We start from the raw sequence: 17,859 nt of genomic DNA, 5'->3' as shown, positions 1-17,859 counted from the left end.
CCAGAGGGTGCCAGAGCTAGTCCCCTATGGATACCACTGAGGGAAAAACTTCTGACACCAGTGCATGTGGCTAGCACACACACCTACAATGGAATGGACATGAGCAACGCATCTCAAAGAACAGTTAGGAAAGGCAAGTCTTTTCAGAGCTTTTAATAACATCTTTGCTTGAAAGTAAACAACCGTTTCTGTCAATGTAGATAACGTTTTTTTTCAACAGAACACTGTTCAAACAGGCACTTTAAATAACGCTAAAATGTGGGTCACCATTATAGAGAAAAAAAGGTTTCAGTAGACAAGGCAGCATGTTATTTATGGATATTGGCAGGCTTGTGCAACAAGCCTGCTTTCTGAGGAATTTTGTTGTTTGCAAGGGAAGAAATCCATATACAATCAGGAGCTCAGCTAGTGAAAATGAGCTGATCATTACTGCCCATCTGACTCAATATGTGACATATCTGAACTCTTCTTTAAAGCTGAAAAAAAGTTAGCAGTAATCATCAAATTAAAATCCTGTAAATATTTAGAAAATTCAAAGTGTCTGTTTTGGGACCTTAATATAAAACTTACTTTGGAAACTAAAAGGCTGTTATTTAGAATTATGATTTATTTTAATATTGCAAAGAATGATTGATCACCTTTTTCAAATATCTGGTTAAGCTACGACTTTTGTGTTTTGCATAAGAAACTTAAAACTATCCAGCAACAAAAAGCTTTTATAAAGTAATTTTATGACACTGTCTACTGTTTAGTCAAATGTGTCTGAAGCTATGGTTGTAATAATTAAAACAATTGTATGTCACTTGTGGATTAATATATAGCAACTGTCTAATTAGCTCCCATGTTGTGTCAGGTTTCCTAGTCACAAACCTTTGTACGCTGGACTTCAGTTCTATTGTAGGTGTCTGACATTATTTATTATTTCATTAGCATCCAATTTCCTTCTTGGATTCAACAGTAAGGTCAGTGCAATGAGCTGGATAGACTGTGTGTCTTATTCCCCCCTCCCTCCTCTTCTCTCCACCCCAAGCATAGCCACTCATTTCCCTCATTTCTGTTATGTCATAATTTTAATATTTAGCAATTATGGCTTGGAACCAAAGGAATAATTATTTCTTAATCATTCTGCCTTTAGGGGGTTCCTTTCACGTTTCTGAGGAAAAAAGGACGTCTTTGGTCACTGGGGGTGAGTGCTTCTGTGTTTTCTTTGTAAAGATAGCTCTGTTGTTAAGGCAAGACACTGTGTGTTGAATTCTAATTCCTTTGTGCAAGAGCCAGCCCATTTCAAAGCAATCCAATGACTGGAGGTGTTCAGTATGATTAATAGTGCTACAGTTCTGTGATTGACTAGGTTGACTGTGCTTTCTGTGTGTGTAGAATTCTAAAAGTTGATACACCGTTGAGTAACAGTGAAGTTTAATGCTGTAGCGGAGGTGGGAACTGAATATCTTCTCTAAGCCAGCCAGGTTTTGTCTGGGGTTACATTACATTTCTTAGCTGCTGCGAAGTTCAGGTACTTTTTCTTTAAATATTTATTGTTACTGCAGCACGCTACCCATTTTAGGGCAGGCTTATGTCTCTGTGATAATTTTTTTAGAATCAAGTTGTAAAATTGGTGCGTGCATTTGAAAGATAGCTATCTTCAAGTGGTAGATGAATATCTATGGTATTTAACTGTTGTGTGTTTTAATTCATAGAATTTAATTCTTTGATAAGGTTATCATGTAATTTCATCAATGATAATATATTGTGATCGATTTGATAAAACCTCAGAAGTTATGCTTTATTTCTGGCTTTAGAGATGTTGAATTGAAATTAACACTGGATTAGTTATCTATCTCTGTCAAGATTACAAAGAGCTTTTGTTGTGATCCATCATAGGGCTTTTGTGTGATATACTGTATGCAGAAACTGTTAACAGAATAGATTAATGCTGTGAGGAAAAAATATCATCAGATGAACACTATGTCTTAAAAAGCTATTTCAAATGGCATAGTAAGTTATATATCGTTAGTCCATTTTTAGCCTTTTGGGGGTGGAGAAGAACTTGTAATTAAAAATTAATTTATTAATTCTTGGCTGTGCTTAAATTAGAACCCAGGGTACTTCCAAAATGTTTTGAAATCAGATTTTTTGAATGAGCTCTCCAGAAGAAAAATAATGAGCCCTGGATAATCTGAAGAATTTTTAGTAGTGTTACCAGAAAACTCTGCAACTGTCTTTTGAGGTCTGTTTATATATGTTATGTGTAGTAATTTTAGATGATATATCTAATACAAAGCTATACCATAGTTATATAGATATAAAATACAGATAAAATTGTGCATGTATTCTCTTTTTAAAATTATGCTACGTATTCAGAAGCTTCAGTAGAAGAATGAGTACAAGGAGCCATCAGATTCTTCTTGGTTAAGACCATAACAATAAAACTGGGCATATATGTGCAATATGTCTCTAGGTATGTGACTTATATATTTGTGTTAATATATGCATGGCATATTATGAATTTAATAATTCTTTCATTCTTGCCACAGTAATATATAATTAAATCTTGTGCCCATTTTTGGAAGCCAGCCCTTTTGTCTGTAGTAAACTATTAGGGGGAAGGTCTTTTATGTGTTTCTACTATAGTTTAGTGTGATATCTTCGGTATCTGAAAAAAACATTGTTTTACCATTTTCTGCCTTTAATATTTTCGTTTGGCCATGAAGCTTTATAATGATATTAGCTAATCGAGTCTCTAACCTTTTCATCATCTTGTACACTTAATGTATCTTGGGCCAGCAAAGAAATTCCTTCAGCAAATATGAAATGGAGAGAAGTTCATATTAAAAATATCTAGAAGCATTATTATAACAAAATATGAAATATCAGTTAAATAGTGCAATGTAACATTTGCTATTCTTTAATTCTATTTTGAATATCTTGTTATTTGAATGTATTTTAGTTACTTTGGTTTAAATCAAGAATTCTGTTTGTTGTAACTTCGGTGTGTTTTACCTTTAGGGAAATATTTTTACATACTATTTTACTGAAAAATAGCTAAATCCATATTTTTAATTTCAAAATTTGCTTAAAATATTTAATTGAAAGGAAATGAATTTTAAAAATTGAAGTGTTACTTTCTATTTACGTCTGGTATTTAATACAACATGTAACTTAGCTTATTGAAAAAAAAAACGGGGGGGTCATGTGTGATGCGGGAGTTAGGGGAGATGTCAAAGGGCCAGATATGCTACAGGCTTAGGCCTGGTCTACACTGGAGGAGGAGGGATCGATCTAAGTTATGCAACTTCAGCTATGTGAATAACATAGCTGAAGTCGACGTACTTAGAGGTACTTACCACGGTGTCTTCACTACGGTGAGTCAACTGCTGCTGCTCCCCCGTCAACTCTGAATATTACTGGATGTTACTTCAGCCTCTCTCCGAGCTGGAGTACAGGAGTCGATGGGAGAGTGCTTGGGGATCAATTTATCACCTCTAGACTAGATGCGATAAATCGATCCCCACTGGATCGATTGCTGCCCACTGAGCCGGCTGGTAGTGAAGACATACCCTTAGTGCCTTACTGTCTTCAGTAGTTCTGCTATTGACAGTAATAAGTGCTTCAGCCTGTGACAGGTCTTTGTAGGAATAGGCTCATAAAATAGCTTATTTTCTTAGACAAAAACAAATTACAGCTAATAACAAGATAGACACCAAGTAAATCTATACATCTTTGTTAATTAAATATGGGTAAGTTTGTTGGGAGCTGATAGTTGGTTATTTTTGTTTCTGCATTAAAAAAAGTATTAATTTTTAAAGTCACAAATAACAGTTTTACATTGTAGATAACATAAAAGTAGGTGCAGACCAGAACTTGAATACAATATGATTAAAAATAATTATTGCATAACAAATTGAAATTCATTTGCTGCTCGTTTAAGATACAGAAATCTAGAAATGAAAAGAGAAAAACCTCTTAAATTATGGATTTTTAAAAAATCTTAACCCTATTTAGGCTTGCAAGTCAGAAAATAATCTAAGAGAACAGCAACAAATAACATTCCCACATAACAAAAGTGTGGATGTTGGCAAAGTGTGGATGCTGTTTATCTCACCTGAAGCATTTGCAGGTGGTGTTAACAAAAAATTGGAAGGCTTTTTGCTGAATGCACCATCCTAATAGCAAGGGTAAGAAGGACATTCAGCACATATCTCAGCATTTACTGTTTACAGAGGGCCAGTGCAAAGTTTTTCATCTTGCAGAATTCTTCACACTGTAGAAGCCCATCCCCCTCGTAGTCCTGAGATCGGGTGTATAGGTGAAGTTGATGCAAAGTTGACCTTCCACATGTCCTTCCCACTGGAAGTTTGTGCTCAATAAGAGTTCCTAATAAGTCTGCACAGAAGGGAAAAGTTTAACTTATACTTAGGAAGAGAGGGCTACTCCTTATCTGTGTAAGCATTAATCCAGTGGTCTGGAAAACCCCAAGTCCCCACAGGCAGCATGGTGGGAAGCAGTTTCTATTCAAGCTTATACACTTGCATGCAGAGGAATTTAAAGTGTAAATCTCCTAGTAACACTAGTTGAAGCAATATGCAGTTATAGGACATGAGCCCAGTACTGGTTTGTTAGACACATAATTTTAACTTTTAAATGTAATTAATACACTACTAAATTACACACACCCAATTTGAGTAGACTAGTATAATGCAGGTTTCTCCAAAGTATAAATATTATAAAACTTCAGTGATAGCTTGGTACTAAGCACCATAATTAGGCGTTTACACATTTGCATTCTTCTCTGAAATCTTGTTGCTACCGCTGTAGAGCTGTTCTGGCAAGATATCAGAATTTGTCCCTAAATCTGAGGCTATGATATCAACATTACACAATAAATCCATGGCAGCTAAGTTTCCTGTAATGTCATGGGTGTTACTTCAGTACTTGTATAGTAGAATATTTTGAAAGTTAATCACTAAAACTTGCATTTTTTTGTGAAACATTTTTATCCATGGTTCAGTAAAAGAAATATAGTCTTTTGGGGTGTTTTGGGGGGGGGAGGGGAGTAGATTCCTAAAACTTCCACCACCACCTCTCCCCGCCCCCCGTTTTCATAAAAGAAACTTTGGATTTCATATGCTAGCAACTTTCAGAGTATCCCAAAATGCATTATAAAACAATGAGTTGGGTACTGGTAGTGCGTGACTGTGTAGGCAGGCACAATTGCTGTTACGTACTCTATTGCTGGGTTTTTTTTAATCTATATAATAAATTTGACTGTCACAAACTTTAAAATGTAACATTCTGCTAGCAGTCAGAGAATAGTTGATTGAAAATTGAGGATGTACAAGGCATTACTGGACTGTGTATTTTAAAACATAGATAGCAAGAATCATGGCAATATTAAGTCACAAAAATGTATTAAAGAAAATATAAGTCTGATTTAAATCTGTTAAAGCAAGAACATTCAGTGCTACTTTTTCAGCAAACTGCGTAGGGATATAGATACATGACTTTTGTTAACATTAAGGAAATACTATCGAGGTTGATAGTCCCCAAATGGAACTTAATCAGAAGTAACTTTTTAAAAGTCCTCTTGATCTGGAAGATTCTATGAGCTTTCCAAGACTAAGACTGAAATGTAGATTAAATACCAGTTAGTTTTGGGCAGCAAGTCAGCAGCAAAGGTGGAGCATTTGGTTTTTTTCTCAGTTATATGTACATTTGCCATCCTTCCACTCTTTCTGTCTGACTGTCCCTAATAGGAAATGTGACCTATTTCCTGACAATTGGGGTTTACATTTGTCACAACATTGCAGCAGTTTAACATTTTCCCATACTCCTTACACTTATGAAAGAATTCTGTAGGCCAGTTCTGCAAGGGAAAATAATACCTGTGCCCGTGCTCATGATAGGCAAGGCATTTGTCCGTTTTTAAGCTGGACAGTCCTGCTTTTTTAAAGTTTGTCCTGGGTCCAATATAAGACAAAACAAGATGTGGTTTTGTCCAGTTTCAGATGGTGAATGCCATTTTGAAGAGTGCGCCACCCTGCCCCCACCTGTGTGACATTGCACGTGTGATGTGCGCAAGGTCACATGCAGGGCAGGGCAGGGCGCTCTTCAGAATGGTGGCCCCCATCTGTATGAATATTTTGAAAGTTAAATTAACTTGCAATTTTTGGTAAAAAGTTGTATTTCTTTTGCTAAACGGCGGGTGTTGTGGGAGGGGGAGATTCCTAAAAATTCCATACACACCCTATTTTCATAGAAGAGACTTTAGGTTTTATATGTTGGCAACTCTCAGACTATCCAAAAAAGCTTTATAAAGCAATGAGCTGGGGTGCTCCCCAAAGTGTTCCTTCAGCATTAGGAGCAGAATGAAACTGACATAATCCTTGTCATTTTAAGAGTGTTGCTCCTACCGGAGATGTAGTGCATGTACAGGGCAGAAGTGCCACAGGTAGGTTCCTCTGCAGCTGCCAGAGGCATTTGAAAAAGGTAAGAATGAGGAAGAAAAATTAGCTGCTGAAGGCTTTGAGGACAGAGGATGCATCTGTGCCTGCGTGTAATATAGTGGATTAAGTAACTATCTGACTTTTCAAAGGTAGTTCATTCAAATGTCATTAAATTGGTTTTAAAAACGTGTTCACTTTTTTCACCAGTGCTATCATACATTGGGGTAGGAATTAAACAAGGAAAAATCAGATCCAAAGCATTTTCACTGCTTAAAAATATCTGGTGACATCTGTCAGGATTTAATGGCTATTGTAATGAAAGCATAGCACCAAGACTATTAACTCAATACATAAGTATCACATTGTGACTAGCCTTTATGCAATATGAAGGTGGCAAAGGAGTTTTCAAGGAGCCTCCTTTCTCCAGGCATCCCATATAAGGGTCAGTCACAATTCCAGTCTCTGTATTTGAGGAAGCTCAGGGTTTGCTCCCTTTTAGGGTAAACACTACTCCAAATGGAGTGGGGAGGAGGCAGAACCTGGTCCCACTCCCTTTGCATACTGGCATTGGTGAGAGACCTGTGCACCAGGTCTCTATAAAGAACATGGGATTAAATCAGTTCCACATAATCCTCATGTAGACCTGTACTACCCCCTGCCTCACCCATAGCCTCAGAGGTGAGAGGCTTTGTGTGAGCTGATGTAGAAAAGAAAACCCTTTGCCCCTTTAAGGATTGTACACACACCCTTCCCTTCCTCATGGCCTTCTACTTCCTCATGGGGTTGATGAAGGGAGGGGAGCCTGTTGACTATAAGCCCCAAGGGGAGGGCCTTATAAAGTCTTCCGCCTCCCAGGAAGTAAAACACCCTTGGGGATCAGAGAAGGATTGGGTTTTGAGGCCTTGTTGCAGGCATTATGTCTAGTCATCTTTTTGCGGCTGCAAAGGAATTTTCCCTTCGCTGCTAGATTATCCTGGGCAGGACGGGTGAGTTATTGCTGGCTAGTTCCCAGATGTGTTACTTAATAAAGTTGTGGCCTTGTTAAACTTCGTTCCTGATGGCTTGGCTTGTCTTTCTTTGGTGTCTGGGAACAACACCTGCAAGGTAAAATTTGACCCCAGACAGACACCTTCCACTAAGGCTTGGTGCATAGACAACACAGTTTTGGTTAACCATACAGCATTGCCAACTTAAAGCTTTATAGGTTCATGTGATTGTGTGAGGATCTCAACTGTTATTTAAAAATAAAAAAACTAGCCCTCATGGTTGTAGAGAAAAGCTTGAAAGTATGAAATTAGTTCATCCCAAGTTCTCAAAAAACAGAAGGTAAAGTAAAAGAACTCCAAATTTATTTGTGTAAAAATCATGATTTTTTTTAAACCAATCCCATTAATTTTGGGGGTCTAGCCCATTATTGTTGAACTCTTGGGTTCCTGTGTATATGGATTGGCTTTGGGCACAGGAGGACTGTCATATGTCTCTATACATAAGATAAGTATGAAGAAAAAGAAATATAAATTGAATAAAGTACTAACACAGTGCCTTAGTTCTTAGAAAGATCTATACGCATAAAAATGTATGAAAACCAGGCCTAATTTATTATTGTTGAAGCAAAGTATTAACCAACAATAAAGAGGAAAAGTTTCCCTACAATTTAGTTATGAATAGGAAACCTATAAAACCAATTTATTTTATTTTATTTTATTTTGGTGTGGAGGAGAAGGGGATCCAGAGTTAGAGCGAATTATTCTGTTGGGTTTTTTAATGTAAAGTAGTTATTGTACAAAACTAACACAATCCGAGTAATTCTCCCAGATTTTGACAATGAAGAGTCTAAACCTGCAAGTACTTTACTTGCAGAGCTTCATTGGGAGTGTTAAACATGGAGGGCTTGGAGGACTGGGTCCCACGTTTGGTCCTTAGGTATTTGTAAATATAATACAAGTATTTCACATTATATGCTAAAAGTATAAGTTAGAAGATGGTGCGTGTGTTTTTGCAGGAGATAGTTCAAAGATCATTGAAGTCAATGGAAAGACTCCCATGGACTTCAGTGGGCTTTGGATCAGGCCCAGAGAAGGGGGAGCTCCTCTTTCATTGTGCACTCACAGAGCTTGATCCTGCATTCCTTGTGAATGCAAAACTTCAGCGGGCATTCTGGGTGTCCAATGAATAAAAGATCAATCCCCAATTTTTTTTAATTAAATTATTGTTTTTTAATTTCTCTTGGACAGAGCCAGTGTCTGACAAGTTTATCCAAATATCAGTCGTCCTTTGTAAAATGAGTTTTATCATGTAAACCCTTTAGACAATCCAGTTCCATTAAATATACTGACAGGTTCCGTTATTATTTAAAAATGTTTAGCTAACTGCTAAAAGTTACATAACATAGACTTTAATAGCATTTTATTATTCTTGTTGTTACACATTTATAAGTATCAGAGGGGTAACCGTATTAGTCTGGATCTGTAAAAAGCGACAAAGAGTCCTGTGGCACCTTATAGTCTGTTAGTCTATAAGATGCCACAGGATTCTTTGTCCCTTTTTAGACATTTATAAGAAACCTATCAACTAACCATCTGAGGGCTGAAGTTTGCTATATATAGATATAGATATATCGATATAGATATATTTAATTTAATCACATTATTTCATCACTGGTGTAAAATCAGTGGGGAAAAATTATATAACATTCAGTCATACCTTGACTGGACAATTAAATATTAATACATAAAAAAGACAGAGAAAATAATCCACTTGATATCAATGATTAACAGATTTACAGATTTTTTTTTGCCTCCTTTATATCCATGAACAGTGAGAGCTGTCAACTTTCTTTTATATATAAATTTTTACTAGTTATTCTTTCGGAAGTTTGAAGATGAAGTTTCTTTCCATACTGAATTTTACCTCTACAGACAATCCCTGGGTTACGCAAACCCAATTTACGCAAATCTGCACTTACGGAAAAAGTTCCGTAAGCTAGAAATGCGAGTATTATTTTATTTTAATTTTTTTTCTTGTTGTTTGTGTAACGGTTGGGTATACACTTTTCCAACTTACACAAAATTTGAGTTATGCAAGGCATTCTGGAACAGAACGCTTACGTAAGTCAGGGTGTTGTCGGATGCTACCAGTGTGATGCTCTGCTCTGTTCAATGTTGATATCACTCGGCTGCGTGCGTGTGTTCCCTCTGTGTGCTGTCCCATCTCTTCGAAGATAGCTGACACAGCAGACCCGAAGAGAACCCCCAATGTCCACAGAGTCTAGTAAGTATGAAGGCCCGTCAGCCAGGTTTATTGCCGTATTGGACACAATGATAGTTCCCAGTAGATTTCTTAGTCTGATTCAGGGCATACTAAGAGAAAGTGCCCTTTGGCAATGGACTCAGCTCAGTCAGTGGCGGGACTTTCCACTGCCCCCTCGGCCGGACAAAGACACAGCCCCAGGGATGCATTCTTATACACAGGTACAAACAAGTTACACATCACTCCTGACGTATTGAGGTACAACCCATCTACGTAGTAAGGTGCTGCCTCTCACCTTATATATGTTGGTTCGAACAAAACAACTCTATCCATCATATTACCCTTTTGCCCCTGTCATTGGAATGGGTTAGTCTGTTCCTTGTTGTCTGTGTGGAGTGTACACGCATGCGAATGTTCTGATATCTGGTGTCCAGTACCTTTTAGGTATGTCTCTTTCTGCAGCATCAGCCCTTTCCTTGCCAGCCTCTGTGAGCAGGGCCTGCCTCTGGCTCACAGCTTAACTTTGCTTTATGTTAGCAAAGTATTGACCATTACTTTAGTTTAGGCCTCAGGCCTCATACCAGGCCTCTGATACCAAGGTTTATATCTCAGGGCCTCCTCTTACTACACAGGGAGCATCTGTCTTTAATAATAGTCACTGATTTCCCTCCCTCCCCGCTCCTGCCCCCCGTGTTTTGAATAGAACAGTAGAATCTGCTGTCATTTGTGCACACAATAACATCGTTAATGAAGTAATCAGGAAGGTAATTAATATTTAATTGCTTCTGAAGAACATTACTCAAACATTGGATGTTTCATTTATATGTACAACCGACTGATACATTTATTTTCTATTATGGAACCATAAGAGTGAATCCATAGTTCATTTCAAATGTGTTGTATTTGCTAAATCTCAATCAGGACTCTTGCATCAGTTTTATTGAGTTATGCTGGGTTAATAGAAATGATATTTGCTATAGAAAAAATAAACTTCTGGAAACTATGTAAAATCTCCACAAATTTATCTTTGTGAGTAGTTCTGTAAAAATAACACATGCTATAGGCATAACTTGATGGTTTGGAAACTCCTCCCACCTGAGTGCTCCAGAAAGTTACAAATGTTTCAATCCCAGCCTGCAGGTGCTCCTGGAGTGGTTGTAAGATTTATAGGGACTCCTGAATGATTTACAAACTTCAGGGAACTAGCAAGAACACTTGGGCAGGATTCCTGCAGATTGACAAGTACTATAGGAAGAGTGAGCAAACTAGGCCACGGCCAAATCTCCTTCTTATAAGCTCCAGAGATGTCCCAGGTCCACCTGCTTTTTTTCTCCAAATTGTAGTGACTCCTTCAACATCAAGTTTTCATTCATTAAAGAAGAGGGGGGGAGAGACCCTCAAGAAATTCCCAACCAAAAATGGAATTACAGTTGTAAATAGTTTTAATTTAAAACAGCATAATGAGACAGTTGTAGACATAATGCAAAACGCATGTAAAAATTACGAAGTTCTGATTTAGGGTTTAAAATACAATGCTTAATTTTTTTAACTTAACTCCAAATTTCCCAACAGAGTCAGCAATTTAGAAGTGTGTAATTCGAGTTCAAAACACTTAAATATCAGAAAATCTAGAAATACTCATTTAAAGTTCCAGTATAAGCTTTAATGCAGTCCTCCCACCCTCTGCCGCCAGTACACCATCTAGCTTTCATCTATAAGCCAAAAACTTCCACTCTGCCAGAGAAAGCTCTATAGACCCGTCTGTAAACTGATCATGGAAAAAGTCTCCTCTGCTGCAGAAGGCAGTTAATTTACTGTTTTATGCCTCCATCGGTTGGAACAGCCTGAGGATGCTCTACCACAAATGGAGTGGAAAATCTCTGCTTTTACCAGACACATTTTAAGCCGAGCTAACTGTCTCACTCATAACCTTGCATGATGGCTAGGAGATCCATCAGTCTCCTGTTGTTTCCCCTGAGTTAGGTGTGATGCAGAAATTGCAATTAGACTTCAAGAGGAGGGAGATATATGGTAGCAACACCAAGTTTTCCTACCAACTGATCTTTGAAATAGGCTTCTCACACCTTCCTTCCAGACTGAATGATATGAGCGCTGTGCCTGTCTCAATAGGAGGGAGTTTGATTTGAAAAAAACAACTGGAGTCCTTGTGGTACCTTAGAGACTAACGAATTTATTTGGGCATAAGCTTTCGTGGGCTAAAACCCACTTCATCAGATGCATGGAGTGAAAAATACAGTAAGCAGTATAAATATTACAGGACGTGAAAAGATGGGAGTTGCCTTACCAAGTGGGGAGTCAGTAAATTAGCACTGACCCCCGCCCACTTGGTAAGGCAACTCCCATCTTTTCACGTGCTGTAATATTTATACTGCTTACTGTATTTTTCATTCCATGCATCTGATGAAGTGGGTTTTACCCCACGAAAGCTTATGCCCAAATAAATTCGCTAGTCTCTAAGGTGCCACAAAGACTCCTTGTTGTTTTTGCTGATACAGACTAACACGGCTACCACTTTGATTTGAGAAAGAGTGTATGACTGCCTCCCATAAATCAAGAGGATTTGCCCATTGGATTTTGCCTGAGTAAGGAACTAGTGTGTCGAGAAAGATACAATTACAGTACAAAAGAGGGTTTTCCATCTTTTTCAGAAAAACATGAATAGTAACAAAATGTTCATAGTATCATTGACACAGTAGTCAGATAAAAGTTGACAAGGTTGAAAATCAGACTCAAACATAAAGGTTCATGTAACTAACCTTTCAAGCCAAAGAAATCCCTTCTTCACCTAAATGTGAAGGTATTTTAATCTTGCCAGTATTGACTTGATTGGATGTAATGATCTGTACCAAAATAGTTAAGGAAAGCTATAATAATGCTTCTGTTTAATTTCTTCACAGGTGTGCTAGCCCTCTGATATCTCAAAATGCCATTAGTGAAAAGAAACATAGACCCCAGGCACCTGTGTCACACAGCACTGCCCAGAGGCATCAAGAATGAATTGGAATGTGTCACCAATATCTCGTTGGCAAATATAATTAGACAACTGAGTAGTCTAAGTAAGTACATTGTGCTATTAACTTTACAATTCATTTCAAACTAAAATGTTATTTGCTTACAGTTTTTATAGATGAAACAGAACTACATTTTCAAATTTAAAATGAAACAAAAAAGCTTTATTTGTCTATCAACCTTGTATTACACAAACTGCTCTGAACCTTATGTTTTCTTTTGTTATCTTGTAAATTAATTTAGCGCTCATGAAAGGTGCTGACTGACAGTTCTGGAGACATAAGCCTCCACAAAACAGGTAGATAACAGGCAAAGAGCACTCTTGGCTTTTCCAGTTTTACGTCAGTGTCTCTGTCTTAACATTACTGACTGAGTGAACAGTAAAGTTAGCATCCAAAGTGAACAGCACAGTTAGCATGCTTGAAAATATAGCTGTCATGTGTTGGGGAGCTGTTTCTTCTGCCTCTATCATCCCAACCACCTTTCATAATTTCTTCCCCCTTATTGATTTCCACTTTATACTTGTTCTCCTCCTCATACTGGGAATTGTGTCTCTTCAAGGGGCAAAAAATTCTGGAAACTTGATATCAAGAATAAGGAAGGCATAGGAGTTATTATGGACTCTCGTACCTGCTCCTATTGTAGTCAATGATTATTTTATCATTGACTTCAGTGAGAGCAAGATTGGGCTGAAAAAGGATCTTTCCTAGTAACAACCCTCAAAGTTATTCAGCTGTATGGCACTACAGTTAGTCAAAGGTAACAGTAAGACATGGCCTTCTAGCTATATAAGTAAGTATTGGCTAACCAAATGCAATTTTTGAGTAAGTAATAGGACATAATTGGACTTATGTTAAAGTGTAATTATGATATGGCCTTAATGTATGGTTTGTTAGGCTTGAAACTGACAGTAAGTGCTATCAGTCACCTAATTATAACAGTATTTCACAATAACATACACTCTGGATTATGTTGTGATCATTAAGAAAATCTATGGTAAAAAGGAGTTCAGGAGAGCTGGCAGATTCTGAAAGAGATAATATTAAAGGCACAACAACAAACTAATCTGATGTGAAGGAAAGACAGAAAGAATACTAATATGACTCCATTAAAAGCTTTTTAATAACCTGCAAGTAAAAAAGGAACCCTACAAAAAATGGAAACATGAACAAATGGCTACAGTTGAGTACAAAAGATTAATACAAACATGTAGGGACAAAATGAGAAAAGCTAAGGGACAAAGCAAAGGACATAATGTAACCCACACACCTTTTGGGTGTGTGTTCTGTCCCATCTAGTGGCACTGAGACCACTTAGAGAGAGAGTTAAATGAGTCTGCTCTACAGCCTTAGCTAACAGCCTTTTGGCTCCAGAGGTTCCCCGGTTTGATCCTGCCTGTCGCCATAAGAAGAGGTTCAATAAATACATTAAGAGCAAGAGAAAAACAAAGGGAAGTGTTGGCCCTCTACTTAGAGGGGAAGGAGAGCTAATAATGGATGATATTAAGAAGGCTGAGGTGTTCAATGCTACTTTGCTTCAGAATTCATTTAAGGGTACTTAAGGAACTAGACAAAGTGATCTTGGAACTGTTAGTGATTATCTTTGAGAACTCTCAGAGGATAGGCAGAGTCCCAGAGAACTGGAGAAGGGCAAACATACCACCTATCTTTAAAAAGGGCAACAAAGAGGACCTGGGGAATGATAGACCAGTCAGCCTACCTTCAATACCTGGAAAGATACTGGAACAAATCATTAAACAATCAATTTATAAGTAACTAGAGGATAATAGGGTAATAGGTAATAGCCAACACGGATTTGTCAAAAACAAATCCTGCCAAACCAACCTAATTTTCTTCTTTGAGTTTACTGGCCTAATGGCTGGGGGAAAGCAGCTTTAATAAGGATTTTGACACAGTCCACATGATACTCTCATAAACAAACTAGGGAAATTTGATCTAGATGAAATTATTATAAGATGGGTACATAACTGGTTGAAAAACCATACTCAGAGTAGTTATCAATGATTTTCTGTCAAACTGAGAGAATCTAGTGGGATCCCACGGGTCCGTCTTGGGTCCAGGGCAGTTCACTATTTTCATTAGTGCCTTGGATAATAAAGTAGAGAGTACACTTATAAAAATTACAGGTGACACCATGCCGGAAGGGGTTGCAAGCACTTTGGAGAACCGGATTAGAATTCCCCAAAATGACTTGACAAATTGGAGAATTGGTCTGAAACCTGCAAAATAAAATTCAAGAAAGAGAAGTGCAAAGTATTGCACCTAGGAAGAAAAAACCAAAAACACAACTACAAAATGGGGAATAAGTGACGAGGCAGTAGCACTGATGAAAAGGATCTTGGGGTTATAATAGATCACAAATTGAATATGAGCCAACAGTGTGATGCAGTTATGAAAAAGGCTAATGTCATTCTGGGGTGTATTAACAGGAGTGTCATATGTAAGACATGGGAGGTGATTGTCCCACTCTGCTTGGTGCTGGTGAGGCCTCAGCTGGAGTACTGTGTCAAGGTCTGGGCACCAAACTTTAAGACAAATATGGATAAATTGGAGAGAATCTAGAGGAGAGCAACAAAAATGATAAATGATTTAGAAAACTTGATCATGAGAAGAGGTTAGAAAAATGGGCACATTTAGTCTTGAAAAAAGATGACTGAGGGGGAGACCTGATAACAATCTTCATATATCTTAAGGGCTGTTATAAGGAGGGTGGTGATTGACTGTTTTCTATGTCCACAGAAGATCGGACAAGAATTAATTGGCTTAATCTGTAGCACAGGCGATTTAGGTAAGGTATTAAGGAAATCTTTCCAAATATACTGACAGTTAAGTTTTGGAATAAGCTTCCAAAGGAGGTTATGGAATCACCATCACTTGTCAAGGCTTCATGGCTCAGTGCAAGAAGATCGAATACATTATTTGTTGCGGTCACTGTGACAGTTTCCCCCCATAAGACTTTATGGCAGGGGTTGGCAACCTTTCGGAAGTGGTGTGCTGAGTCTTCATTTATTCACTCTAATTTAAGGTTTTGTGTGCCAGTAATACATTGTAACGTTTTTGAAGATCTCTTTCTATAAGTCTATAATATATAACTAAACTACTGTTGTATGTACAGTAAATAAGGGTTTTAAAATGTTTAAGAAGCTTCATTTAAAATGAAATTAAAATGCAGAGCCCCCTGGACTGGTGGCTAAGACCCAGGCAGCGTAAGTGCCACTGAAAATCAGCTCGCGTGCCACCTTCGGTACGCGTGCCGTAGGTTGCCTACCCGTTCTTTATAGAATATGCTTATGAATGTATATATGACATAACTAGAATATGTTTTGTGCTACATATGTCATGTAACACATCTCTGTAAAGGTTATGATCTACTGAGTCTATTAATCCTATTTGTATATATGTATCATTTTTGTACTTGAAGTTAGGAATATTGGCTGTATACTTGCTTGATTTTAACTTGCCTAGTAGAGCACTTGGTCAGCTTCTTGGGAAAAGTACACATTAAGTGCCCAATCAAAAACTGCTTAAGCCAACGATGAATTCGAAGACACCAATCCACATCTGAACCTTCCCAGGAATGTGGCTTGGCTGGAAAAACTGAGCCATGCATGGACATGTGGTTTGCCCATGTGACTCCAAAACTCCATCTTAGAGCTGGACTTTGCACAGGAGTGAGGAAGGGGGTATCCACCCATAAGAGAAAGTCTATTTAAATCCCTGGGGGACCCCTCCATTTTGTCTTCAGCTGGCTAAAGAGAGAGCCTCTCCACCCCCAAGGATACCTGAAAGAAACTGGAACAAAGGACAGTAACTACAGGGGGTGTGAGTGATTGCTGGACCCAGACTAGCAGAAGACTAGTCTGTAAAAAGAAGCTTACTGTAAATGGTGAGGTTTTATTTGTATTCAGTTTCTTAGACATAGATTTGCGTGTTCTATTTTATTCTACTTGGTAATTCACTTTGTTCTGCTACTACTTGGAACCACTTAAATCCTACTTTCAGTATTTAATAAAATCACTTTGTACTTATTAATTAACCCAGAGCATGTATTAATACCTTGGGGGGAGGGGCAGACAAACAGCTGCGCATATCTCTCCATCAGTGTTATAGAGGGCAAACAATTTATGAGTTTACCCTGTATAAGCTTTATACAGGGTAAAACTGATTTATTTGGGGTTTGGACCCCACTGGGAGTTGGACATCTGAGTGTTAAAGACGGAACACTTCTGTAAGTTGCTTTCAGTCAAGCTTACAGCTGTTAGGGGACGTGGTTCAGATCCTAGGTCTGGGTTTGCAGCAGGCTAGCTGGTCTGGCTCAAACCAGGCAGGGTACGGAGGTCCTAAGCTGCTAGGGCAGGAAAGCAGGGGCAGAAGTAGTCCTGGCACATCAGTTGGCAGCCCCAAGAGGGTTTCTGTGATCCAACCCGTCATAGTAACATCCAGCCCTACATTTCTATGATTAAGGAAAAAGATTGTTGTTTTGTAAAGAATGTGTAATTTCTAAAATGTAATTATAATATAACTACTTTTAATTACTACTTTGTAGTATAATTAAAGGCAGAGGAAGAAATAGCATTAAAGATAATAGGCAATGAAGATTTTTTTTTGCGCTCTCAAACATTTTTCTATATTTATTTTAAATGAATGAGTTCTTCACAAGGTTTAGAACCCTCCAGGAGCCTTTCTGAAAAGACTGTCTTTTCCCTGGAGCCATAGTAACGTTAAACTCCTGTCAAGTGAACCAATGTGGCACTAGTTTGAACTGCCAGTAATGTAAGTGCTTTTTAACCACTAGGACACTAAAATTTTCCAGACTGCCAGCCCAATGAATGCTAAAGAAGGCATACATATATTCATATTCTCAAAAGGATAAAGAGCTTTCAGCTCCATCACAATCCTTCAGCCTGAGGTATATTTTAATTTCATTGAAAAATTAAATGCTATAGAAAATGTATCTGTTTTTTCCACTATTTTAATTTGGCCTTTGGTTGCACAGTAATATGACAGACAGTAATGGGGCTGATGATTTCTAACCAGTCTTATTGTGGCTTTTAAAAAGTAAAATGTTTGCTATTTGTACTCCTTTTTCTTCCTCTGGGAGGCAGATTCCAGACAAC

At 37.9% G+C, this 17,859-nt stretch overlaps 1 protein-coding gene across 8 annotated transcripts in view; it reads left to right on the top strand.

The window, feature by feature from the left end:
* WASF1 (WASP family member 1) overlaps positions 1–17,859 on the top strand; it is a 227,533-nt gene that overhangs the window by 132,801 nt on the left and 76,873 nt on the right. For 2 of the 8 annotated variants that reach the window (XM_075063893.1, XM_075063891.1), the window contains exon 2: positions 12,611–12,769. The exons of 1 other annotated variant lie outside the window; for it this stretch is intronic. In XM_075063893.1, the coding sequence (XP_074919994.1) occupies positions 12,637–12,769 (133 nt within the window). In that variant the 5' untranslated portion in view covers positions 12,611–12,636. Of the gene's footprint in view, positions 1–1,135; positions 1,187–1,462; positions 1,514–2,361; positions 2,459–6,455; positions 6,487–12,610; positions 12,770–17,859 lie in introns of those variants that run through there. 5 more of the 8 variants (XM_075063890.1, XM_032774675.2, XM_075063892.1 and 2 more) reach the window with 5 other exon arrangements.

Source organism: Chelonoidis abingdonii, chromosome 3 (genome assembly GCF_003597395.2).
Source record: "Chelonoidis abingdonii isolate Lonesome George chromosome 3, CheloAbing_2.0, whole genome shotgun sequence".
In the NCBI taxonomy this organism is placed as follows: domain Eukaryota; kingdom Metazoa; phylum Chordata; order Testudines; family Testudinidae; genus Chelonoidis; species Chelonoidis abingdonii.
This window is presented reverse-complemented; position numbering and strand designations above follow the sequence as displayed.